This window comes from Mytilus californianus, unplaced genomic scaffold (assembly GCF_021869535.1).
Source record: "Mytilus californianus isolate M0D057914Y unplaced genomic scaffold, xbMytCali1.0.p SCAF_18, whole genome shotgun sequence".
In the NCBI taxonomy this organism is placed as follows: Eukaryota; Metazoa; Mollusca; class Bivalvia; order Mytilida; family Mytilidae; genus Mytilus; species Mytilus californianus.
In genome coordinates, this window is record NW_026262666.1 from 10,966,005 (window position 1) to 10,993,402 (window position 27,398).

At 32.2% G+C, this 27,398-nt stretch overlaps 1 protein-coding gene and 2 long non-coding RNA genes across 6 annotated transcripts in view; 2 read left to right on the forward strand and 1 right to left on the reverse strand.

Annotated features, from left to right (window-relative positions):
- LOC127726709 (uncharacterized) overlaps positions 1-27,398 on the forward strand; it is a 74,944-nt gene that overhangs the window by 38,440 nt on the left and 9,106 nt on the right. For both annotated transcript variants that reach the window (XM_052234173.1, XM_052234174.1), the window contains exons 4-7: positions 3,617-3,727; positions 4,828-5,484; positions 8,329-8,465; positions 27,089-27,245. In XM_052234173.1, the coding sequence (XP_052090133.1) occupies positions 3,617-3,727; positions 4,828-5,484; positions 8,329-8,465; positions 27,089-27,245 (1,062 nt within the window). The remainder of the gene's footprint in view (positions 1-3,616; positions 3,728-4,827; positions 5,485-8,328; positions 8,466-27,088; positions 27,246-27,398) is intronic.
- Positions 19,092-26,149, forward strand: LOC127726738 (uncharacterized). Of its 3 annotated transcripts, none has more exons than XR_007993662.1 (4): positions 19,092-20,207; positions 20,344-20,479; positions 21,924-22,843; positions 24,037-26,149. It is a non-coding gene; the product is annotated as an uncharacterized LOC127726738 (long non-coding RNA). The 3 variants fall into 3 exon arrangements; XR_007993663.1 differs by lacking the exon at positions 20,344-20,479 and adding an exon at positions 21,401-21,536; XR_007993661.1 differs by lacking the exon at positions 20,344-20,479 and having other exon boundaries at positions 21,401-22,843.
- On the reverse strand, positions 20,341-22,995 carry LOC127726742 (uncharacterized). Its single transcript, XR_007993666.1, has 3 exons — positions 22,955-22,995; positions 21,376-21,511; positions 20,341-20,454 (listed from the first exon to the last, which is right to left on the reverse strand). It is a non-coding gene; the product is annotated as an uncharacterized LOC127726742 (long non-coding RNA).

Sequence of the window (27,398 nt, forward strand, 5' to 3'; positions counted from 1 at the left end):
TGAATCCTAGATTGGTCCGACCGCCATGCTAAAGTTTCGGGTAATATGGAATATACATAAAAATAAGGAGATGTAAGTGATTGCCAATGAGACAACTATTCACCAAAGTTCAAATGAAGTGGATGTAAGCAATTATAGGCAACCGTACGGCATTCAACAATGAGAAATTCCAATACCGTATAGTCAGCTATAATAGGCCCCGACATGAAAAATATGAAACATATTTTGTATGGTTCTCTCCTTTGTCATCCAGGTTACTATCGAGAGCTTACATATGAAGTGTTAGATAAATGTTTACAATTGACAATTCCATACCACAATAGGAGGGTTGTGATTGGTTTTGGTGGTTATTGTCGTAGCTGTTTTGTAATTAGGGGGGCCAGGAAGGGACAAAAAACAATTATTTGTCGGGTTTTAAGACAATAACTGTATAAGTGTATATTTATCTCTATTACATTTCAGCCCAAGGTTCCACACCACAATAGGAAGGTTGGGATTAATTTTGGGGGTTATTGTCATAGCTGTTTAGGAATTAGGGGCCAATAAGGGCCTAACAAAAACAATTATTTGTCTGGTTAACAGACAATAACTTTAGTATAAGTGTATGGATCTCTATTAAATTTTAGCACAAGGTTCAATATTACAATAGGAAGGTTGGGATTTATTTTGGGGGTTATTGTCGTAGCTGTTTAGGGCCAAAAACAAGCTTTTTCATGTTTCAGGACAATAATTTGTATATAAGAGTATAGATTTCTATGAAATTTTACCAGAAGGTTCCATACTTCAAAAATGTAAGTTGGGATTGATTTTTGGGGGTTCATGGCCTAAACTGTTTATTAATTAGGGGTCGAAAAGGGGCCGAAAACAATTATTTTTCTGGTTTGCAGGCAATAACTTGAGTATAAATTTATGGATCTCTATTAAATTTTAGAACAAGATTGCATACCACAATAGGAAGGTTGGTGTTTATTTTGGGGGTTATTATAGTAGCTGTTAAGGGATTAGGGCCAAAAAGGGCTAACAAAAACAATTATTTTTCTGGTTCACAGACAATGACTTGAGTATAAGTGCATGGATCTGTTTTATATTTTGGCACAAGGTTCCTTAACACAATAAAAAGGTTGGGATTTATTTTGGAGGTTAGTGTCTTAGCTGTTTAGTAGTTAGGGGCTAAAAAGGGGTCAAATCAAGCATTTTTCATGTTTCAGGACAATAATTTGTGTATAATAGTATGGATCTCTATGAAATTGTTTCATAAGGTTTCATACTTTATAAGGAAAGTTGTGGATGATTTTCGGGGTCATTGCCCAAACCGTTTCAGGAATCGGGGCCGAAAAGTGACCAAAAAACTAGGATTTTCTGGTTTCTGGACAATAACTTGAGCATAAGTCTATGGATTGCTATTTAATTGTGCCACAAGGTTATTACCATAAATGGAAGGTTGGAATTGATTTTGGGGGTGATGACCCTAACGGTTTCGGAAAAAAGGGGCATAAAACAATACTTTTGTAATACTTTGTATAAATTGCTTATTTCTAGACTAATTTCAATGGAGTTTCATTCAAAGTCTTGAATTCTTGGGGTTCTTTAATATGTTGAATCTAACCGGTATTTAGAATTTGGATTGTGGGTTCTGTTTTTGAATTGATCCACATTAAGATCTAAAGGGTCCAAAATTAAACTTTCTTTGATTTTATCAAAAAATGAATTATTGGTGTTCTTTGATATGCTGAATCTAACCGTGTATTTAGATTTTTAATGTTGGGGCCTGTCTTCAAATTGGTTCACATTAAGATTCAAAGGGTTCAAAATTAAACTTTGTTTGATTAAAACAAATTGAATTCTTGGGGTTCTTTGATATGCTGAATCTAAGTGTGTATTTAGATTTTTGATTTTGGGCACAGTATTCAAGTTGATCCAAATTGGGGTCTAAAATTAAACTTTATTTGATTTCATTAAAAATTGAATTATTAGTGTTCTTTGATATGCCTAATCCTACAGTGTTTTAGATATTTGATTTTGTCACGATTTTTTCAAAGTTGGTCCAAATTTGGATCCAAAATTGAACTTTGTTTGCTTTCATCAAAAATTGAATTATTGGTGTTTTTTAATTTGCCCAATCTAACAGTGTTTTAGATTTTGGATTTAGGCCCCAGTTTTTCAAACTGGTCCACTATAAGGTCCAAAGTATCCAAAATTAAACTTAGTTTGATTTTAAGAAAAATTGAATTCTTGGGGGTCTTTGTTATGCTGAATCTAAGAACATAATTTTTTTTTTATTTCGGGCACAGCTTTCAATTTGGTTCAAATTGGGGTCCAGAAATAAACTTTTGTTTAATTTTAACAAAAAATGAATATATGGGGTTCTTTGATATGCTGAATTTAAGCATGTATTCAGATTTTGGATTTTGAGTCCTGTTATCTAATTGGTCCACATTGAAGTCCAAAGGGTCCAAAATTAAAGTTTGTTGGATTTCTTAAAAAAATTAATTCTTGGGGTTCTTTGATATGCTGATTCCAACCATGTATTTAGAATTTGGATATTGGACAATAATTGGTAAATGTCCATTTTGAAATTATTTAAGTAGTTAGACCACATTCATTCTGTGTCAGAAACTATGCTTTATCAAGTATTTAATCAAAATCTAAATTAAGAGCTGTGTTGCACAATTTTTAGAAATTTTAAGTTGAGTCATAGTTAAAAATAGATACAGCATTTCTAGTTTTAGAAATTATGTATAAATATAGTTTGAAATTTACTGTTCATTATAAGATATTTTGAGAGGTAAGTTTTATAGACTTTATTAATACACTGTATTAATGATGAATGATATTTTCTCATTTTTTCTCATTTTTTTTGTATTTTTTTTGAAGAACTTCGTGGTAGGTTTGTTTGTTTGTTTTTCTGTATAAATTGAATGTTCTATATATATATATATATATTTTTATAAAGCAAACCCCTTTAAAAACTTAGCTGATATTGTCCATTAACAAATAAATAAACTAAATTCTTGGTGTACTAAGATATTATGGTCCATTAATAAATAAATGAATTAAATTCATGGTGTACTTGGCTATGCTGAATTTAACCATGTATTTAAATTTTGGGTATTGGTCCATAATAGGTAAAATCCAATTTCAACTGTTTCAGTTCTTTGACCACATTTGTTCTGTGACAGAAGCCTATGATGTGTCAAATATTTAATCACAATCGAAATTCAGAGCTGTATCAAGCTTGAATGTAGTGTCCATACTTTCCCCAACTGTTCATGGTTCGACCTCTGCGGTCGTACCCAGCTGCCCCAACCAGAGCATTTTATTTGATAGGTAACTATTTTGTAAGCGTTCTTTTTCTACATGTCTATTCTAAATATGTTAAGGAGATAGCATGTGTTTTAACCGAAAAGTACTGTCTTCAACAAGTTCAATGATAAATCGCTGGAATATATAATAAAAATTGGAAAAGTCTATTGCTTTACTGAAAAGTGACATTCTTCTAACATCTAGCAGTTTGTACTAGAATTTAAAAGGAAACATATAAACAAGTAAAGTTTCTGATATTATCATTTTAACACAATTAGAATTATCTTTCTTCTAACTCTGTATCTTTAAATAGCACACATAGAAGATATAATACGGAAAGGACATAATAAGATTAAAGTTGATACTGACCAAGACGAACATGACAAACAAAGCGATTTAAACAATTCAGCATCTCGTCATTCAGGTAATGAAAATGTAAAAGGTAAGTCAATCATGCGGAATCCTCTAGTTGTATCCATGTAAAGCCAATAAAAAAAATGTGCCCACTACCATCTCCTTTTCTTTATCATAATTATATTACATAGAGTTTAAAAAGCCAATTTTGATAATCTTATAAAATCGTCGTTATTTTTTCATAGTTTTTGAAAGAAAAAAGGTGCCAATTTTAAATGTATGAAAAATCTAGAGAGAATCATTTCCCGCCAAATTGTCAATTGATTATATCTCAAAAACCGGGTCACTGACCTTTCATTTTTTCTGTTTTTTAATATAAAAATAAGGAGATGTGGTATGATGGCCAATGAGACAACTATCCACCAAAGTTCAAATGAAGTGGATTCAAGCAATTATAGGCAATCGTACGTTTAAGTTCCGTTATTTAAAAACTATCAATTTATAATAGTCTTTCAAAAAGCCTGTTATTTTGAAAAAGTGGAGCGAACATCCTTAAGTATACTTAAAACAGAAAGATTAATACAAAACCCTCAAAGCACACAACGAAGACACACACACAAAGCCAAAACGTGTAAAGTCATGTGAAGATATGCCAACAAAAACAGGTGATGAAAGAAGAGGAAATAAAACAGAAATGCAGGATTATATTCCTGAAAGATCCGAAGCGCAAAGGAATGCCCAGTTTAAAAAAAAACAAAAAGACAAAAACAAAACAAAACCCAAAATACTCACATCCAAAATTGTTTTAGATTGACATTTAAATGTACTATTATTATAATATTTTGAATTAGATGCAGATGATACTATTAAATAAAACAATTATAAGTATTCCATTTACATGACTGAATAGTTTCAGTCCTGATATACAAAATAAATGTACCTTACAAAATCCACTTCTGTCTTAATAAAAAGCAATGCACAGTACAGTCATGTGCCTCCTGGTAAATGGTGCAAAACTATTAATTTTTGTAAGGAGTGCAGCTTCTGTTGAACATGAATTATTTATAATAAATCCATAACTATAATTAGTGAAAATGTAAAGACATGTCAAAACTAATTTATGTGATCAAAAGATTAAATATATCTGTTTTAAAAGACTTGTTATTGTAGATGATAATGTAAAAGATAAAATTGATGAGGAAGTTGATATTTATCTACAAAATAAAAAGAAAGAAGACAAGAACATTATTATCAAAGCTGTCATGAAATATATCTGTGCTTGTCTGAACTCTGATGGAGGTGTTGTTAAACTAAAAAATCACCACTGGAAAAAGGCAATTGGCAAAGACTTAGATGACTGGTATAATGATTTGGAAAAACAATTATTTGATGATTCAAGTAAATTCATCGAATTAGAAGGAAAGTACCATGACGAACTTTTATTTTTACGGATAAGACCGTTGAATTATATTTTTTCTGTTGACATGTACCTATATTTTCCCAGAAATACAGATATTGTTGCAGTAAGATACAATCAAGCCATTGATATTCTCCGCACATATGACAAATCAGGTTCACTGACTGAACTGCCAGCTGTTGCAGGAGATTTTGAGTATAAAAAGACACAGTCAACACTAAGCGAGAATGATCAGATACAGTTCAAAGAAATAAAAAGTGCAAAGGTTCCTAGCAAATTCAGCAGCATGATCAACAAATACATATCGGCGTTTTGTAATCATAAAGGTGGAAGGATCTTTTTTGGTATAGAAGACAAGGAGTTTAAAGTTGTTGGAGTCCCACTAACAGAACTGGACAAAGAATCAATAAGTATGAAATTAAAAAAAAAAACTAAACAAATATCAATATATAATCATGCATGTCTTTCTTAAGGATGTACTTAGGTGAAATTAAAAAATCTAGAATTTAAAATTGATATTCGGAAGAGCATCAGTTAAGGAACAAAATAAGCTAAGAATATTGATAGGTTATGGAGCTCCTTTTTGAGATATTTAATTTTTTTTTAAAAGGGCGGGTAAAGGCTGACTCAGACTTTTACCTTATATTTGCATTGGTATTATTTGGGTCTCAAATCGACTGAAAAGATATCTAGAATCTGCTTAAATTTTGGTAAATGACCTTTTATGAGCTATTGAAGTCTTATATGAAAAGAAAAATGGGTGTTATGGGGCAAAATATTTTACCCTGTAGCGTAGGAAAAAAACCAAGAAGTCTGAACATCTCACAAAAATTCCTAAACCTGACCTACATGACCTAAGTACATCCTTAAATCTGATTGTTCAATAACTTACCCTTTATCCGACATCCACTTACAGGGAAGTCATGATAAATACGAAATACAAGCCTTATCAAGGTCATCAGTTTTGACTGTTTATGATGTCTTTACACTAAATCTGTTGGACGTGTATTAATTAATATTTTAGTTTGGGAGAGCATGGTTGATTTATAAGTTGTAATTGGCTTTGAGCTAGCTTTCAGTAACTGCAAGTACTCTTATATCGGGACTTTGTGTCTATTTTTTTTGTGCTTCGTACCGATCTTTTGAGTTAAGCCAATTGCAACTGATTTATACAGTTTGTTCTTATGTTCTGCTGTTTCACCACTGTCCTAGTTTAGGAGAGTGTTGAGCGCACCCAAACATATTTAACCCTGCCACATTCTGTATGTGACTGTCCACATTCAGGAGCCTGTTATTCGGTGGATGTCGTTGGTTCCTGTCTGTCTGTTTTTTGTAAATTATTTTGTTATTAATTAGGTCGTAAATTTTCTCGTTTGAATTGGTTCTAATGTTTAATATCGGGGCCTTTTATAGCCGACTATACGGTATGGGGTTTTCTTATTGTTGAAGGCCGTACGGTGAGCTTTTATTGCTTATATCCACTTATTTGAATTCTGGTGAATTGTTGTCTCATTGGCAATCATAACACATCTCCTTATATTTACCACAAGTACATCAGCAATTTAGAAACACATAATTTTTATATGCAAATGCTTCTGGATTTTTGTTAAATAGAAATTGAAAGCTCCCAAAGGTATTAATTAAATCATCTCTGTTGTAGTAATGTTTTAGATAAAGGCAACAGTAGTATACCGCTGTTCAATAGTCATAATTCGATAAAGCAAAAACAAATCCGGGTAACAAACTAAAACCGAGGGAAACACATCAACTATAAGAGGAAAATAACGGAACAACAGAAACACTGAATTACAACAAAATCAAACGCCAACATACATAGAAACGGACTGTCGGATAACAACTGCCATATTCCTGACTTGGTACAGGACATTTTAAGAGACCCTTAATGTCAGTTTTAGATGCAAGTAAACATATATAGCAAAATGTATAGATGACACCATGTTCAAAGGGATAGATGCGAATAACATAGTCACCATAAATTATTGAGTGAGATCAACACCAACATAGCGGTATGTGGCATTAAAAAGATAGTGTTGGCTTCTTATCGTTCTCATTTTGGTGTTGGTTTGTGAAGTCAACCACATACGAGTACGTCCAACATAATAAATTTTGTCAATAACAAATCAAGCATTTTAAGATGTCACTTTCAGAAAGATGTTTGTTTGAATCAAAGGGCGTATTTACAAAGTATGAATTGTCCTTTCTTAAAACAAGATATTTGTATCAACAGTTGCCATGTTGTTAAATGAAATACAGTTGGTCTATTTTTTTCTATTTGTCTCAAAGTTCAGAATGAGGAGTACTTGCACATTTTGTATAATGGATACAAATTTGAAATGTGTTTATAGTTTAGCATGAGTCGGAGGACGAAGTGATGTATTTATTTAGCACCTTTCCAGTAGCAACTGCGTATAAAGTATATTTACTCCAATTATACGAGTTTGTGTTTCCTATCAGGGTATCCTTGATAAAAAGTTGTGATATACAATGATACTAGTACTGAAACTTTGTTAAATGAAAAAGTTGAAGTAATTTTTTCGAAAGTTTTATAGATTCCATTTCAATATAAAATGAAGTGTGTGTTCAAAAGATGACGCCGCAACTTGTTAACAATTTCTACTTATAATGAGCAGCTTGAAGGGTGCCACAAGTTGAACAATATAAACAGCTTTCCCTTCAGGAGCACCTGGATTAAACCTAGTTTTGTTAAGGTTTGTGTTATATCCCTGATTGTATGATATGTTTACTGAGTGTGGATTGGCATGGCGGGTGATGCATGCATAGTAGGAGACGTTTACCCTGTCGACGCACCCAGTCTCGCTCCTTTTAGAGTTCATGCAAGTCTCCCAGTTTATGTCTATTACTTTGTTTTGTTTCTTTGAAATAGATTTTTTAGATTTGTAGTTGAAGCTCAGTAAACTACTATTGCATATACCTATACTCAATGATTCTAAGTATTGTTCTTTCTTTCTTCTTTACGCCATAGTACATATAAAGAATACAATGTGGCAGCTTTGAATTTTAAATATGCCAAAACATGGAGTTATCTAAAACAAGAATGCCTATGGAGTTGGTTAATATCACTTGCAAATAATAAAAATTCAAATACTGTTTTGGAAATACAGATCCCAAACTACTTAAAAAATTAACGATTTCCGTGTGATTGTCGTTAACCGAATCTCTACTTGTTTTATATGTGGTGACAATATTATAGATATTTTTATTTATTTGAAAAGCTAGAATAATGTACGCTAAGATGGACCAAACCATGAAATGGGGCTGTGACAGCAAATCATATGTGTATGGAACTCATTGGAGCATTGATTTCCTGCCAGTAAAAATTCCAGACAATATTAACGTGACCATTCCAGAAGTAAGATAGCTTTACTTAACTCCTTTCTCGCCATTTTCTTTTCTAATCGTATAATTGGAAGGGGTAAAGAATGTTGGTTTGTTGTCTAGATATGATTTTTACGTCAGTATCCCAATGTGTGTATTTAAGTTTTTTTATATAAACAACAGAGGTTTACTTGATTTAGTATGAGGGACATAAAGACGGATTGTGCAAAAAAAATCATTAATTTTTCTCTTTATTTTATCCTCAAAAGGTAGAAATTTGATATGTTAAAAGATATGCATGCTTTTTCATGTATGCAATTATATTTATTCTAACTAGAGGACCACTTCAAATTAAGATGAAAATGAAAGTTTCATCTTTTAATAATAACATTACATGTATGTTTCATTATAATACGTTATTTTGATTGGCTAACACTAACCTCGCGTCATTCTGAAATTAACCTTCATTTCAAAATGAAATGTAACATTCATGACGACACGAGCTTCCACAATAAAGTGCACAGGTAAAAAATGAAAAACTTGATAGAAATCGTATTTTCATGATCCTAGCAAAAAAAAGTAATTATAAGTATTGAATGCTTCTTTTAGTAATTTTATAGGGTTGTAAAAGCGTTGACCGTGCGTACATTTTTAGAATGAAGCATTCAAATCTTAATTGATATATCCAATCGTTGGCAATTTGTAGTTTCCCTTTGATCTTACTGCTTAATATTTTTTAGGATCACAAAGCGGGCTCGCTTCATATTCTTGCTAATCCAAGTTTGTATCAAAAGCAAAAATGCCATTTTTCGAGATATATATATATATATATGTTTTCAATTTAGACTTGTATATGTTTGAACGTTGTTTTCAATTTAGACTTGTTTATATTTTTTCGTTTGGGCTTGTATTATATTTTCCTTCGGGTTTATATGATCCGTTCATCCTATTTCGACTCTTTAAAATTCAAGAGTCTATCCTAAATTGAGGTAAATTGCATGGCCTTCCAAATACCGTTTCGATCCCTAACATCACTGAAGAGACATTAATTGTCGAAATCCGGATATGGTGTACAAATTTTTGCACTTTATGTTTGCGGTATACCATCATCTCCGCAAGTTTATTGTTTTCTGTTTGGTATTAAATTAAGAATCAAGATCCATGTTACATCTCGTGGTCAATTTATTTGGCAATCGTCATTGGCAGTCAGCAGGGTTTAAGAACATCAGTTGTTCGACCTGTTAGTCAAATGCGATTTGTTACAATTTTCTTTTCACTTTTTTGGTCTTTTGGAAAATGTTGTTTGTGCTGTATTTAGACCCCTCTACCAAGAAATTTGTTTTACATGCACATGTATAAAAATTGCGGTTTTTATCCAACGCAATCATAGGTTTGAACGTTGTTTTCGATTTAGACTTGTGTATATTTTTTCGTTTGGGCTTGTATTATATTTTCCTTCGGGTTTATATGATCCGTTCATCCTATTTCGACTCTTTAAAATTCAAGAGTCTATCCTAAATTGAGGTAAAGTACATGGCCTTCCAAATAACGTTTCGATCCCTAACATCACTGAAGAGACATTAATTGTCGAAATCCGGATATGGTGTACAAATTTTTGCACCTCATGTTTGCGGTATACCATCATCTCCGCAAGTTTATTGTTTTCTGTTTGGTATTAATAATTAAGATCCATGTTACATCTCGTGGTCAATTTATTTGGCAATCGTCATTGGCAGTCAGCAGGGTTTAAGAACATCAGTTGTTCGACCTGTTAGTCAAATGCGATTTGTTACAATATACTTTTCACTTTTTTGGTTTTTTGGAAAATGTTGTTTGTGCTGTATTTAGACCCCTCTACCAAGAAATTTGTTTTACATGCACACGTATAAAAATTGCGGTTTTTATCCAACGCAATCATAGGTTTGAACGTTGTTTTCAATTAAGACTTGTTTATATATATATATATATAATTATTAAATATAATCGCTTCGGTGGTCTCGTGGGAGCGTGTTCGCCTCGAGTGCGGGAGGTCGTGGGTCGAACCACGGCCGGGTCAAACCAAAGACTTTGAAATTGGTATCTTTTGCTTTTCCGCTAAGCACGCAGCATTTATGAGTAAGAGCAAACACGACTCGAAGTCAGAATAGTGTGTCCGTGTTAGGTGACATGTCTTCTTGCGTGAACTAGCACGTTAAAAATCCGGCTCAGCGTGTCTGTCTAGTACAAAGCAAGGTTAATGTTCATATAAAAATAATATGTTCTCGTCCTGAATATGCATGTCAATTTGCCGATGGACGTTAAGGAGCAATCCATTATCATCATCATCATCATAAGATAAATAAACTTGAAGTTAAATATGTCTTGTTCAAATCAATTAGTAACTTAACAAGAGGTCCATTGGCTTAATTTTAAGGACTTTCTAGTGGGAATTCTTAATTTTTGGTTTATTACTCAAAGCATGAAGTGATTGCATCTTGATTTTTAAATATTTTGCCTGCTCACCTATTTTTATTTTATTTTTATTTCAGTCTAATCAGTCAATGTATTGGCAGAACATAAATCTGCCAATACAAGTCAAGTGTCGTGTGTTGCTGTATATCATATTTGTTTTTCGTTCATTATTTTGTACATAAATCAGGCCGTTAATTTTTCGCTTGAATTGTTTTACAATTGTCATTCGGGGCTTTTTATAGCTGACTACGCGGTATTGGTTCACTCATTGTTGAAGGCCGTACGGTGACCTTAAATTGTTAATTTCTGTGTCATTTGGTCTCTTGTGGAGAGTTGTCTCATTGGCAATCATACCACATCTTCTATCTTCTTATTTTTATATGAATTTACTAGATTTTTAGTTGTTTTACTATTATCGAATGGAAATATAGCTAACAAAAATTTTAAGAAAATATAATAATTTCCCGTTTGCCGCAAGGCAATACCCGTTCAGGCTAGAATATTATGAACACCGTTATTGAAACTAGTAGCTCGTATCCGTCCTTGTGAATGGTCCTAAATATACAGGTTCAAAGCTTTTTTTTTAAATATGCTTATTTGATGTGTCTGTTAACCGTTTGTTGTTTTTATTGACCCTGTTGTCCTGCTGTTGTTTGCAGACATGTAAATGGGTTATTTACACAGTTTTGGGTTTTGGTGACTTTTATGTAGGCATCCAAAAACATAATCATTTTTTTTAAACAACCGCAAAATCTTTGCGGTCGTATGATGGTATGACGTTGTCGTCGTCGTCCGAAGACATTTGGTTTCCAGACAATAACTTGAGTATCAGAAAACGGATTTCTATGAAATTGTACCACAAGGTTCCATACTACAAAAGGAAGATCGGAATTGATTTTGGGGATTATTGTCCTAATTGTTTAGGAATTACGGTCCAAAAACAAGCATTTTCTTGTTTCAGGACTATAACTTGTGTATAAGTGTATGGATCTTTATGAAATTGTACCACAATGTTATATACCTCAAAAGGAAGGTTAGGATTGATTTTGGGGGTTATGGCTCAAACCGTTAAGGAATTAGAGGCCAACAGGGAACAAAAAAAAATAGGATTTTCTGGTTTCCGGACAGAAAGTTGAGTATAAGTCTATGGATCTATATGAAATTGAACCACAAGGCTCCATACCAAATAAGGAAGGTTGGAATTGATTTTGAGGGTTATGGTTCTAACCGTTTAGGAAAAAGGAGCCAAAAACAATACTTTTTCTAATACTTTGTATAAATTGCCTATTTCTTGATCAATTTCAGTGGGGTTTAATTCAAAGTCTTTTAGGTCAAAGTCTTGAATTCTTGGGGTTCTTTTATATGCTGAATCTAACCGTGTATTTAGATATTGAATGTTGGGCACCGTTTTTCAAATTGGTGGACATTAAGGTCCAAAGGGTCAAAAATTAAACTTAGATTGATTTTTACAAAAAATGAATATATATGGGGTTCTTTCGTATGCTGAATCTAACTGTGTATTAAGATTTTGGATTTTGGGCCACGTTATCAAATTGGTCTACATTGAGGTCCAAATGGTCCAAAATTAAACTTTGTTTGATTTCATCAAAAATTGAATTCTTGGAGTTTTTATACGCCCGTCAATTTTTGACGGGACGTATTATGGTATACAAATTCCGGTGTCCGTCCGTCTGTCTGTCCGTCTGTCCGTCTGTCTGTCCGGCGTAAACTTGTCGCACCGTAACTTGAGAATGACTTATCCAAATTTCATGAAACTTAACATAGTTGTTTCTTATGATGGTCAAACGATCTGTATCTTTTTGGTGAAAATAAGATTAAAAGTTTTGAGTTACGGGACTTAGTAACTAAAACAGGTGTGTGTTTTTTTTCACATTTCGCGCCGTATCTCAAAAACAATTTATGATTATTGCTTAAAACTTTACACACTTCTTAGTTATATTAATCTTAACATCTGTATACTTTTTGGTGATGATTCAAAATTTTACTTGAGAGATATTGAGTATTTTGTTAAAAAAGGGGGAGGGGTTTTTCACATGTCGCGCCGTATCTCAAAAACAGTTTATGATTATTGCTTAAAACTTTACACACTTCTTAGTTATATTAACCTTAAGATCTGTATATTTTTTGGTGATGATTCAAAATTTTATTTTAGAGATATTGAGTATTTTGTTAAAAAAGGGGGAAGGGGTTTTTCACATGTCGCGCCGTATCTCAAAAACGATTTATGACTATTGCTTAAAATTTTACACACTTCTTAGTTATATTAATCTAAAGATCTGTATACTTTTTGGTTTTGATTCAAAATTTTATTTTTGAGATATTGATTTTTTTTTTAAAGGGGGGTTTTCACATGTCGCGCCGTATCTCAAAAACGATTTATGATTATTGCTTAAAATTTTACAGACGTCTTAGTTATATTAATCTAAAGATATTTATACTTTTTGGTTTTGATTCAAAATTTTATTTTAGAGATATTGAGTTTTTTGTAAAAAAGGGGGTTTTCGCCTGTCACGCCGTATGTCAGAAACTATTTATGCTTATTGCATAAAAATTCACACACAAGACGACGGGCGTATCATGCGCTCATGGCGCAGCTGTTTATTTGTTATGCTGGATCTATCCATGTATTTAAATGTTGGATATTGGACCATAATAGGTTAAATGTCCAATTTAAAATTTTTAAGTTCTCGGACCACATTCATTATGTTCTAGAAACCTATGCTATGTCAAATATTTAATCACAATCCAAATTCAGAGCTCTCCTTCCCCCAGACGTTTGCTATGTCACAGTCAGTAGTGACGTTTACAATTTCGATGAACGTTATCTATGCAGAAATGATTAATTAGTGAGTCCGGGTTTTTGTTAAATAACTGAAAAGTTTACTAAATTCTTTCACAGATATAAAGATTGGGTTTGGAAGTTTTAATGTAGCTAAAGAAACTTATAACAAACGAAATATCGCATTCTAATTTTTCGTTGAAGTTGCTTATAGATTCCGTTAAAGATACGATCCACGTGAATAAATGATCCTTTGAATAAATTTATCCCTAAAAGACTATTAATTTTTACTCTGAAGTAAGATCTTTGGATATTGTTTTTATAGGTACTTACATTTATTTTCTTATCTATAAACTAAAACCCGACTTATTTCAATGTGTATTGCTATAAAGTTATGAACATTTATGGTCCTACGTCATGTTGATAGTTTTTTACGTGCTTTTCACAGTTTATTAAGTCTTTTAACTTGATCTGTTAGAGGTGTACATGTTGACATTTTTGTCTTGAAAGACATGATATATTTATTTATTAGTTGGCTTTGAACATTTCAAGTAGCTGTGAGTACTCCTAGGTCGTTATATTTTGTGTTTTACCTTTTTGCTGTTTTTTTTTTTTTGTGCTTAGTTCCGATCTGAATAGTTTAGCACTTTAATTTCCAACTGATGTTGACAGTTTGTTCTGAAGTTGTGCTGTAACACCACTATCTCGGGTTAGGGGAAGGGCTGATTATTCCAAAACAATTGTTTAACATTTGAACATTGTTTATCTTCCTGTCCCAAGTCAGGAGCCTGTAATTCAGTAGTCGTTGTTGATTGCTCATATTGTGTCATATTATTTTGTGTTCGTTAATTGTTAATAGCTTAATTTACTGTATGGATTTGTGATGACCTTTATTTGCTACATTAACGTCAATTGGTCTCTGGTGGAAAGTAGGCAAATAGTTGGCAAATATACCACCATTTTGATATTTTTGCATTGATAAAATAACTACAACGATGACGTTTTTAATAAGAAACAAGTCTAAATTAATTTAAAAAACGAAAAGACATGTCCGGCTCGTTTTATCTGTCCCATTCCAGTTCTACTGTGTTAAGCTCTAGGTTTTCGATAAGTTAAATTGCTATTCCATATGTATGCCGTATTTCATCATTTCTAATGGCTAGTTACGAATAAAATATAATATGCGTCTGTAAACAAGATATATACAGCCTTGGGTACGACCTTATATTGATGTATAGAAATGTCAACATGGATCACCAATGCTATTTGACATTTCCATGTAAGATGTAAGACAACTACACATACATCATTTACACTGCAGTTAAATTCATTAGGTTGTCATACATAGAGGTTGCAATTCTGTAAATATAGACAATGCAATTTCCCATAGGAACTCCCCTTGCGGCTAAAACTGTGACACTTTTACTATGAAGTTTCGTGAAAAATAATATCGCAGAACGGAAAGTTTATATGCACTACTATTTTATTCAAAGGTCAAAATATAGGGCTGTGCGGCATATTTTCAACATTTATATGCCCTGAACTTCTATGAGTTTAAACTTATACTAAAATGCTATACAACCCTTACCTCCATATTTGGACCTCCTAAGAATTAAAATTTAGGCGCTACCATGTTTTTCTGTACTGGTTACATTCCCAAGTGATGTCTCTATGAGATGAAACACAGAGATCATAAATTGGAACCAGTACATTATCAAATTAACATATATATGAATATTATATATCTCCCCAAAAGAGGCGTGGTTTGAGAAACAGCTGTATTTACAAAGTGCAACATATACAAACATTTATTCAAATAGAAAACCTTCTAAAAACACTTTTTCTCACAACAATACTTATTTATCAGAATTATAGCCTTAAGGAAATCACTGCATATACTCTAAGTTTCCTTTTACAGTACATTTTATACCCCTACCCCTGTTTCAGTTTTTTAAAGAATTTGAAAACAAGACTTTAATTATTGCCAGCTTACCCTATGTGCATGTTTTCTGACATGAGATATCTAAAACATGTTTTAAACTATTCTGATAACAAATTGAAAGCATTTTAGAATACTATAAATGTATTGCTTAGTAGTTAATCATTCCAACATTCAAGATTATACAAAGTATCCAATCCTGCCTGTGTCTCCAGTCCACATCTTACTGTATGCCTATTTGTCAATGAAAGTTCACAATTTCTGTCTCAAATGGTCAGTTAAGAATTCTTGTCACAACAGTATCATCTCTAACCATATAACTAACATAAGTTAGTTAATGTATGAACTAGAAGTGTCTAAACAAAGCCATATTTGCAAAATTGTATTTAAGAAGATATCAGTCTGGTGCATAAATTCAATAAAAGCTTGATAGAAATGACTGCTTACATCTTATTTTTGCATTACTTTCCAGCACAGTTATTGTTTTGTTTACAAAAGACCTTGAAAATAATAAAAGCATAGCATTTACAAGTTAAATTATCTGTTTTATGACCCAGGGTAGGCATTTTTTTCTGTTTTTTGCCCCCTGGGGCCTCACATTTCCTAAATATTTTCCCTGTTTTTAGCAAGGTGGAATATTTAGTATATATTTAGGATAGAACACACGATTGTAAGTTTTATTGAGGTCTTTTTGTAATTCTAGCTTGTACTTTTTCATGCCGCGGTCACAAAAAAACACATTTAGGTGTTACGGCTTACTTTTGGGTTATCGACAGGACAAAAATAACCCAACAAAATTATTTAGGAAGGATCAATGAGTTGCAATGACTGCGAAGAGTAAATATAAACACTTCTAAACAATTTAAATCACAAATAGGCATATATTATGAATTTATTTTGAATTCAGGGCCTTAAGTAAACCATGCATACTGTAAACTGTGAATTTATGCTGAGTCACCATAGTTAAGGCTCAGGATTTCTCAATCTTCATGAAATATTTATAAAACTTTATATTTGAGTTAAATTCTTTAAAATCTCTGCGATAAACCAGATTTTGTGAAATTCTGTATGTTCTATTTTTTAACCCTATATAGGTTGCAATTCTGTAGATATAGACAATGCAATTTCCCATAGGAACTCCCCTTGCGGCTAAAACTGTGACACTTTTACTATGAAGTTTCGTGAAAAATAATATCCCAGAACAGAAAGTTTATATGCACTGCTATTTTATTCAAAGGTCAAAATATAGGGCTGTGCGGCATATTTTCAACATTTATATGCCCTGAACTTCTATGAGTTTAAACTTATACTAAAATGCTATACAACCCTTACCTTCATATTTGGACCTCCTAAGAATTAAAATTTAGGCGCTACCATGTTTTTCTGTACTGGTTACATTTCCAAGTGATGTCTCTATGAGATGAAACACACATTATCAAATTAACATATCTATGAATATTATATATCTCCCCAAAAGAGGCGTGGTTTGAGAAACAGCTGTATTTACAAAGTGCAACCTAGAGTTACGAAAGCCTATTAGGGTCACAAAAAAAAAATATTTATCTCGTAATTACGAGATAATTATCGCGTAATTACGAGAAAACTATCGCGTAATTACGAGATAATCATTTTTTAACGCGTAATTACGAGATAATCATTTTTTAACTCGTAATTACGAGATAATTATCGCGTAATTACGAGATAATTATCGCGTTATTACGAGATAATCATTTTTTTTATCTCGTAATTACGAGATAATCATCGCGTAATTACGAGAAAACTATCGCGTAATTACGAGATAAAATAAACTGCTTCGCTGAGCGCAGCTGGATACGCCCGCAGAGGTCCAACCCAGAACAGTTGGGATAAAAATGGACACAATATTCAAGCTTGATACAGGTCTGAATTTGGATTGTAATTAAATATTTGACATATTATAGGTTTCTGAATAAATGTAGTCAAAGAACTTGAAATTGGTTATATGAATTGAATTTATATTCAATTAAAGATTTCTTGCTGTTGTGCAATACACTGTGCTGTTGCGCAATACTTTGTAAATCTATTGTCAGACATTAAACAAATAAAGTTAAATTAATTCTCAATGTCATATTAGAAATTTATAAAAATGTAAAGGGAGCTTACATCAATAGATATAAACTATTCACCAAAGTTTCATGAGAATTGCTGACAGCATTTTTGAGTTATTGTCCGAAAACTGAAAAATCACCCCTTTTTATACGACCGCAAAAAAATTTTTGTGGTCGTATATTGGTATGACGTTGGCGTCGTCGTCGTCGTCGTCGTCGTCGTCGTCGTCGTCGTCCGGCGTCGTCGTCCGAAGACGCATTAGTTTTCGCACTCTAACTTTAGTTTAAGTGAATGGATCTCTATGAAATTTTACCATAAGGTTCAATACCACAAAAGGAAGGTGGGGATTGATTTTGGGGGTTATGGTACCAACAGTTAAGGAATTAGGGGCCAAAAAGGGGCCAAAAATCAGCATTTTCTAGTTTCCAGACAATAACTGTGGAACGGTGTATGGATCTCTCTGAAATTATACTACAAGTTTCCATACCACAAAGGGATGGTTAGGATTTGCTTTGGGGGGTTATGGGTCAAAACGTTTAAGAATTAGGGGCAAAAAAGGGGGAAAAACAAGGTTGTCCTGGTTAATGGACAAATACTTTAATACAAAACATAATTTAAAGCAGTGTAAGGGAGATAAATCAAATACATCATTGAAATTATCTCCCTTACACTGCTTTTAAATTATGTATAAAGTAATGGTTATTGAACAATTAAGATAATTTAAAACAGTGTAAGGGAGGTAATCCAAATTCAACGTTTTGGTTACTTCCCTTACACTGCTTTTAAATTATGTCTAAAGAAATGCATATTTATAAAGGAAGACCAGTAAAAATATCTGCAAATGTTGCATCTTTTTTTTTTACAACAAAATCCATATGAAAGATTTGACACTATATTTTAAATTCTATTATAAAATAGATTAAGTTAGCACTATGGTAAATTTAAATGGGTAATTATGGTTGCAAACTCCATTGGAAATTTGAATTGAGATTATGACCATATCTTGAGGGAAAGAATTTTTTTGGGGAAAAAAAGGGGGGGGGGGGGGTTTAAGAAATTGGGGGGGGGGGGGGGGGGGGGGGTCAATATTTTCTTATTTCAGATTTCAGAAATTAAAAAGAATTATTCTTCAAATATTATTTTTTTTTCAAATTTCAAATATTGAAAAATTTCAAGAAGTAATCTTTAATTGGACAGTATGGCGCATTAGATTTGTAAAATCTTTGACCACATTTATTTATTTGTTATGCTGAGTCTAACCGTGTATTTAGATTTTTAATTTTGGGTCCAGTTTTCAAATTGGTCTACATTAAGGTCCAAAGGGTCCAAAATTAAACTTTGTTGATTTTAACAAAAATTGAATATATGGGGTTTTTTTTGATATGCTGAATCTAAACATGTATTTAGATTTTTGATTTTTTGGCCCAGTTTTCAAGTTGGTCCAAATTGGGGTCCAAAATTAAACTTTGTTTGATTTCAACAAAAATTGAATATATGGGGTTCTTTGATATGCTGAATCTAACCATGTATTTAGATTTTTTATTTGTGGACCCCGCTATCAAATATGTTCATATTGAGGTCAAAAGGGTCCAAAATTAAACTTTGTTTGATTTCATCAAAAATTGAATATATGGGGTTCTTTGATATGCTGAATCTAACCATGTATTTAGATTTTTGATTTTTGGGCCCCGTTATCAACTTTGTTCACATTGAGGTCAAAAGGGTCCAAAATTAAACTTAGTTTGATTTTAACAAAAATTAAATTCTTGGGGTTCTTTGATAGGCTGAATCTAAACATGTGTTTAGATTTTTGATAATGGGCCCAGTTTTCAAGTTGGTCCAAGTTGGGGTCCAAAATTAAACTTTGTTTGATTTCAACAAAAATTGAATATATGGGGTTCTTTGATATGCTGAATCTAAACATGTATTTAGATTTTAGATTTTTGGCCCAGTTTTCAAGTTGGTCCAAATTGGGGTCCAAAATCAAACTTTGTTTGATTTCAACAAAAATTGAATATATGGGGTTCTTTGATATGCTGAATCTTACCATGTATTTAGATTTTTTATTTGTGGGCCCGCTATCAAATTGGTTCATATTGAGGTCAAAAGGGTCCAAAATTAAACTTTGTTTGATTTCATCAAAAATTGAATTCTTGGGGTTCTTTGATGTGCCGAATCTAACCGTGTTTTTAGATTTTTAATTTTGGGTCCCATTTTTAAATTGGTCTACATTAAGGTCCAAAGGGTCCAAAATTAAACTTAGTTTGATTTTAACAAAAATTGAATTCTTGGGGTTCTTTGATATGCTGAATCTAAACATGTATTTAGATTTTTGATTTTTGGCCCAGTTTTCAAGTTGGTCCAAATTGGGGTCCAAAATTAAACTTTGTTTGATTTCAACAAAAATTGAATATATGGGGTTCTTTGATATGCTGAATCTAACCATGTATTTAGATTTTTTATTTGTGGACCCCGCTATCAAATTGGTTCATATTGAGGTCAAAAGGGTCCAAAATTAAACTTTGTTTGATTTCAACAAAAATTGAATATATGGGGTTCTTTGATATGCTGAATCTAACCATGTAGTTAGATTTTTGATTTTTTAGTACCGTTATCAACTTTGTCCACATTGAGGTCAAAAGGGTCCAAAATTAAACTTTGTTTGATTTCAACAAAAATTGAATATATGGGGTTCTTTGATATGCTGAATCTAACCATGTATTTAGATTTTTGATTTTTGGGCCCCTTTATCAACTTTGTCCACATTGAGGTCAAAAGGGTCCAAAATTAAACTTAGTTTGATTTTAACAAAAATTGAATTCTTGGGGTTCTTTGATATGCTGAATCTAAACATGTGTTTAGATTTTTGATAATGGGCCCAGTTTTCAAGTTGGTCCAAGTTGGGGTCCAAAATTAAACTTTGTTTGATTTCAACAAAAATTGAATATATGGGGTTCTTTGATATGCTGAATCTAAACATGTATTTAGATTTTAGATTTTTGGCCCAGTTTTCAAGTTGGTCCAAATTGGGGTCCAAAATCAAACTTTGTTTGATTTCAACAAGAATTGAATATATGGGGTTCTTTGATATGCTGAATCTTACCATGTATTTAGATTTTTTATTTGTGGGCCCGCTTTCAAATTGGTTCATATTGAGGTCAAAAGGGTCCAAAATTAAACTTTGTTTGATTTCATCAAAAATTGAATTCTTGGGGTTCTTTGATTTGCCGAATCTAACCGTGTATTTAGATTTTTGATTTTTTGGCCCCTTTATCAACTTTGTCCATATTGAGGTCAAAAGGGTACAAAATTAAACTTAGTTTGATTTTAACAAAAATTGAATTCTTGGGGTTCTTTGATATGCTGAATCTAAACATGTATTTAGATTTTTGATTTTTGGCCCAGTTTTCAAGTTGGTCCAAAATGGGGTCCAAAATTAAACTTTGTTTGATTTCAACAAAAATTGAATATATGGGGTTCTTTGATATGCTGAATCTAACCATGTATTTAGATTTTTTATTTGTGGACCCCGCTATCAAATTGGTTCATATTGAGGTCAAAAGGGTCCAAAATTAAACTTTGTTTGATTTCAACAAAAATTGAATATATGGGGTTCTTTGATATGCTGAATCTAACCATGTAGTTAGATTTTTGATTTTTGGGTACCGTTATCAACTTTGTCCACATTGAGGTCAAAAGGGTCCAAAATTAAACTTTGTTTGATTTCAACAAAAATTGAATATATGGGGTTCTTTGATATGCTGAATCTAACCATGTATTTAGATTTTTGATTTTTGGGCCCCTTTATCAACTTTGTCCACATTGAGGTCAAAAGGGTCCAAAATTAAACTTAGTTTGATTTTAACAAAAATTGAATTCTTGGGGTTCTTTGATATGCTGAATATAAACATGTGTTTAGATTTTTGATAATGGGCCCAGTTTTCAAGTTGGTCCAAGTTGGGGTCCAAAATTAAACTTTGTTTGATTTCAACAAAAATTGAATATATGGGGTTCTTTGATATGCTGAATCTAAACATGTATTTAGATTTTAGATTTTTGGCCCAGTTTTCAAGTTGGTCCAAATTGGGGTCCAAAATCAAACTTTGTTTGATTTCAACAAGAATTGAATATATGGGGTTCTTTGATATGCTGAATCTTACCATGTATTTAGATTTTTTATTTGTGGGCCCGCTTTCAAATTGGTTCATATTGAGGTCAAAAGGGTCCAAAATTAAACTTTGTTTGATTTCATCAAAAATTGAATTCTTGGGGTTCTTTGATTTGCCGAATCTAACCGTGTATTTAGATTTTTGATTTTTGGGCCCCTTTATCAACTTTGTCCATATTGAGGTCAAAAGGGTACAAAATTAAACTTAGTTTGATTTTAACAAAAATTAAATTCTTGGGGTTCTTTGATAGGCTGAATCTAAACATGTGTTTAGATTTTTGATAATGGGCCCAGTTTTCAAGTTGGTCCAAGTTGGGGTCCAAAATTAAACTTTGTTTGATTTCAACAAAAATTGAATATATGGGGTTCTTTGATATGCTGAATCTAAACATGTATTTAGATTTTAGATTTTTGGCCCAGTTTTCAAGTTGGTCCAAATTGGGGTCCAAAATCAAACTTTGTTTGATTTCAACAAAAATTGAATATATGGGGTTCTTTGATATGCTGAATCTTACCATGTATTTAGATTTTTTATTTGTGGGCCCGCTATCAAATTGGTTCATATTGAGGTCAAAAGGGTCCAAAATTAAACTTTGTTTGATTTCATCAAAAATTGAATTCTTGGGGTTCTTTGATTTGCCGAATCTAACCGTGTTTTTAGATTTTTAATTTTGGGTCCCATTTTTAAATTGGTCTACATTAAGGTCCAAAGGGTCCAAAATTAAACTTAGTTTGATTTTAACAAAAATTGAATTCTTGGGGTTCTTTGATATGCTGAATCTAAACATGTATTTAGATTTTTGATTTTTGGCCCAGTTTTCAAGTTGGTCCAAATTGGGGTCCAAAATTAAACTTTGTTTGATTTCAACAAAAATTGAATATATGGGGTTCTTTGATATGCTGAATCTAACCATGTATTTAGATTTTTTATTTGTGGACCCCGCTATCAAATTGGTTCATATTGAGGTCAAAAGGGTCCAAAATTAAACTTTGTTTGATTTCAACAAAAATTGAATATATGGGGTTCTTTGATATGCTGAATCTAACCATGTAGTTAGATTTTTGATTTTTGGGTACCGTTATCAACTTTGTCCACATTGAGGTCAAAAGGGTCCAAAATTAAACTTTGTTTGATTTCAACAAAAATTGAATATATGGGGTTCTTTGATATGCTGAATCTAACCATGTATTTAGATTTTTGATTTTTGGGCCCCTTTATCAACTTTGTCCACATTGAGGTCAAAAGGGTCCAAAATTAAACTTAGTTTGATTTTAACAAAAATTGAATTCTTGGGGTTCTTTGATATGCTGAATCTAAACATGTGTTTAGATTTTTGATAATGGGCCCAGTTTTCAAGTTGGTCCAAGTTGGGGTCCAAAATTAAACTTTGTTTGATTTCAACAAAAATTGAATATATGGGGTTCTTTGATATGCTGAATCTAAACATGTATTTAGATTTTAGATTTTTGGCCCAGTTTTCAAGTTGGTCCAAATTGGGGTCCAAAATCAAACTTTGTTTGATTTCAACAAGAATTGAATATATGGGGTTCTTTGATATGCTGAATCTTACCATGTATTTAGATTTTTTATTTGTGGGCCCGCTTTCAAATTGGTTCATATTGAGGTCAAAAGGGTCCAAAATTAAACTTTGTTTGATTTCATCAAAAATTGAATTCTTGGGGTTCTTTGATTTGCCGAATCTAACCGTGTATTTAGATTTTTGATTTTTTGGCCCCTTTATCAACTTTGTCCATATTGAGGTCAAAAGGGTACAAAATTAAACTTAGTTTGATTTTAACAAAAATTGAATTCTTGGGGTTCTTTGATATGCTGAATCTAAACATGTATTTAGATTTTTGATTTTTGGCCCAGTTTTCAAGTTGGTCCAAAATGGGGTCCAAAATTAAACTTTGTTTGATTTCAACAAAAATTGAATATATGGGGTTCTTTGATATGCTGAATCTAACCATGTATTTAGATTTTTTATTTGTGGACCCCGCTATCAAATTGGTTCATATTGAGGTCAAAAGGGTCCAAAATTAAATTTTGTTTGATTTCAACAAAAATTGAATATATGGGGTTCTTTGATATGCTGAATCTAACCATGTAGTTAGATTTTTGATTTTTGGGTACCGTTATCAACTTTGTCCACATTGAGGTCAAAAGGGTCCAAAATTAAACTTTGTTTGATTTCAACAAAAATTGAATATATGGGGTTCTTTGATATGCTGAATCTAACCATGTATTTAGATTTTTGATTTTTGGGCCCCTTTATCAACTTTGTCCACATTGAGGTCAAAAGGGTCCAAAATTAAACTTAGTTTGATTTTAACAAAAATTGAATTCTTGGGGTTCTTTGATATGCTGAATCTAAACATGTGTTTAGATTTTTGATAATGGGCCCAGTTTTCAAGTTGGTCCAAGTTGGGGTCCAAAATTAAACTTTGTTTGATTTCAACAAAAATTGAATATATGGGGTTCTTTGATATGCTGAATCTAAACATGTATTTAGATTTTAGATTTTTGGCCCAGTTTTCAAGTTGGTCCAAATTGGGGTCCAAAATCAAACTTTGTTTGATTTCAACAAGAATTGAATATATGGGGTTCTTTGATATGCTGAATCTTACCATGTATTTAGATTTTTTATTTGTGGGCCCGCTTTCAAATTGGTTCATATTGAGGTCAAAAGGGTCCAAAATTAAACTTTGTTTGATTTCATCAAAAATTGAATTCTTGGGGTTCTTTGATTTGCCGAATCTAACCGTGTATTTAGATTTTTGATTTTTGGGCCCCTTTATCAACTTTGTCCATATTGAGGTCAAAAGGGTACAAAATTAAACTTAGTTTGATTTTAGCAAAAATTGAATTCTTGGGGTTCTTTGATATGCTGAATCTAAACATGTATTTAGATTTTTGATTTTTGGCCCAGTTTTCAAGTTGGTCCAAAATGGGGTCCAAAATTAAACTTTGTTTGATTTCAACAAAAATTGAATATATGGGGTTCTTTGATATGCTGAATCTAACCATGTATTTAGATTTTTTATTTGTGGACCCCGCTATCAAATTGGTTCATATTGAGATCAAAAGGGTCCAAAATTAAACTTTGTTTGATTTTAACAAAAATTGAATTCTTGGGGTTCTTTGATATGCTGAATCTAAACATGTGTTTAGATTTTTGATAATGGGCCCAGTTTTCAAGTTGGTCCAAGTTGGGGTCCAAAATTAAACTTTGTTTGGTTTCAACAAAAATTGAATATATGGGGTTCTTTGATATGCTGAATCTAAACATGTATTTAGATTTTAGATTTTTGGCCCAGTTTTCAAGTTGGTCCAAATTGGGGTCCAAAATTAAACTTTGTTTGATTTCAACAAAAATTGAATATATGGGGTTCTTTGATATGCTGAATCTTACCATGTATTTAGATTTTTTATTTGTGGGCCCGCTATCAAATTGGTTCATATTGAGGTCAAAAGGGTCCAAAATTAAACTTTGTTTGATTTCATCAAAAATTGAATTCTTGGGGTTCTTTGATATGCCAAATCTAACCGTGTTTTTAGATTTTTAATTTTGGGTCCCATTTTTAAATTGGTCTACATTAAGGTCCAAAGGGTCCAAAATTAAACTTAGTTTGATTTTAACAAAAATTGAATTCTTGGGGTACTTTGATATGCTGAATCTAAACATGTGTTTAGATTTTTGATTATGGGACTAGTTTTCAAGTTTGTCCAAGTTGGGGTCCAAAATTAAACTTTGTTTGATTTCAACAAAAATTGAATATATGGGGTTCTTTGATATGCTGAATCTAACCATGTATTTTGATTTTGGACATTGGACCATAATAGGTAAATTAAAAAAATTGAAGTTCTTAGACCACATTCTTTCTGTGTCAGAAACCTATGCTGTGTCAAATATTTAATCACAATCCAAATTCAGAGCTGTATCAAGCTTGAATGTTGTGTCCTTACTTGCCCCAACTGTTCAGGGTTCGACCTCTGCGGTCTTATCAAGCTGCGCCCAGCGAAGCATTTTATTTAATGACTAAAACCCAATAACTCAGAAATGATAAATGAAAAATTTATAAAATTCTAAACAGAGCTTATATCAATAGATATAAACAATTCACCAAAGTTTTATAAGAACTGCTGAAAGCATTTTTTATTTTTGTCCGAAAACTGGAAAATCCCCCTTTTTTATGAATAAAACCCCATAACTCGGAAACGTAAAATCTAAAATTTCTAAAAAACGAAAGGGAGCTCACGTCAATAGACATAAACAATTCATTAAAGTTTTATGCAAATTAGTTAAAGCGTTTTTGAGTTAATGTCCGACATGTTGACGACGGACGGACAGCGGACAGACGGACTACGGTATACCATAATACGTCCCAACGGGCGTATAAAAATGATTATCTCGTAATTACGCGATAGTTTTCTCGTAATTACGCGATAATTATCTCGTAATTACGAGATAAAAAAACTTATTATCTCGTAATTACGCGATAGTTTTCTTGTAATTACGCGATGATGATCTCGTAATTACGAGATAATTATCTCGTAATTAAGTGATAGTTATCTCGTAATTACGCGATAATTATCTCGTAATTACGCGATAGTTTTCTCGTAATTACGCAATAATTATCTCGTAATTACGCGATAGTTTTCTCGTAATTACGAGCTATTTATCTCGTAATTACGCGATAATTTTTTTTTTTGTGACCCTAATAGGCTTTCGTATAGAGTACTCGGATTTCGTCAATTGTTTTTCGTAATCAGTGCATTAAAATAACATAAACGGTACCAATTTTAAAGTACCAGATACGTATTTCCTCAATTTATGTCTCTTCAGTGATACTCGATTAAACGCTCATTTATTTTTTTTTTCAAGAGCACCGGAGTTGATCCCCGGTTTTTGGTTGTGTTCATTCTGAAGTTTTCTGTGTAGTGTAACTTGAACTGGTGTTTGTTTCTTTTGTTGTCATTGAGTTGTCTGTTTTTCCTCGACTGATAGTCTTTATTTACCCTTTTTCATGTTTCCCCACTTTTTGATATTGGATATTTTCATAGGAATAGGAAATAAGGCATTAAGCAAAAGATCAAAACAAATCGATAAGATGACTTTTTCATTGTAGAAATAAATTTATAAGACCTAGAAATTTATGTATATTTTATTAGATTTTCATTGAAATATAAACCTTGAATACATTTGATAGGGAACGTCTCTGGAGGTTATCATTGTGTCAGTGTGTAGATATCCCGGTGGAGTATTTACTGACACACCGAATGCGTATTACATCCGGAAAAAAGACAGAACTATCCAACAGTTCACTTTCCAAGAATGGAAGACCAAAATGATTTCTTCACACAAAGGTATTTTTCACCTTTAAGCTTGATCAGGTGATACAAAATGACATAGAAAGCTGATAAATATTTAAGAGAACTTCATAATTCAGTGTCTTTTCATGACAATCTAACAAATAGTTTATATCTTTTTGTATTCAGATAAAAAAATAAAAAAATAGA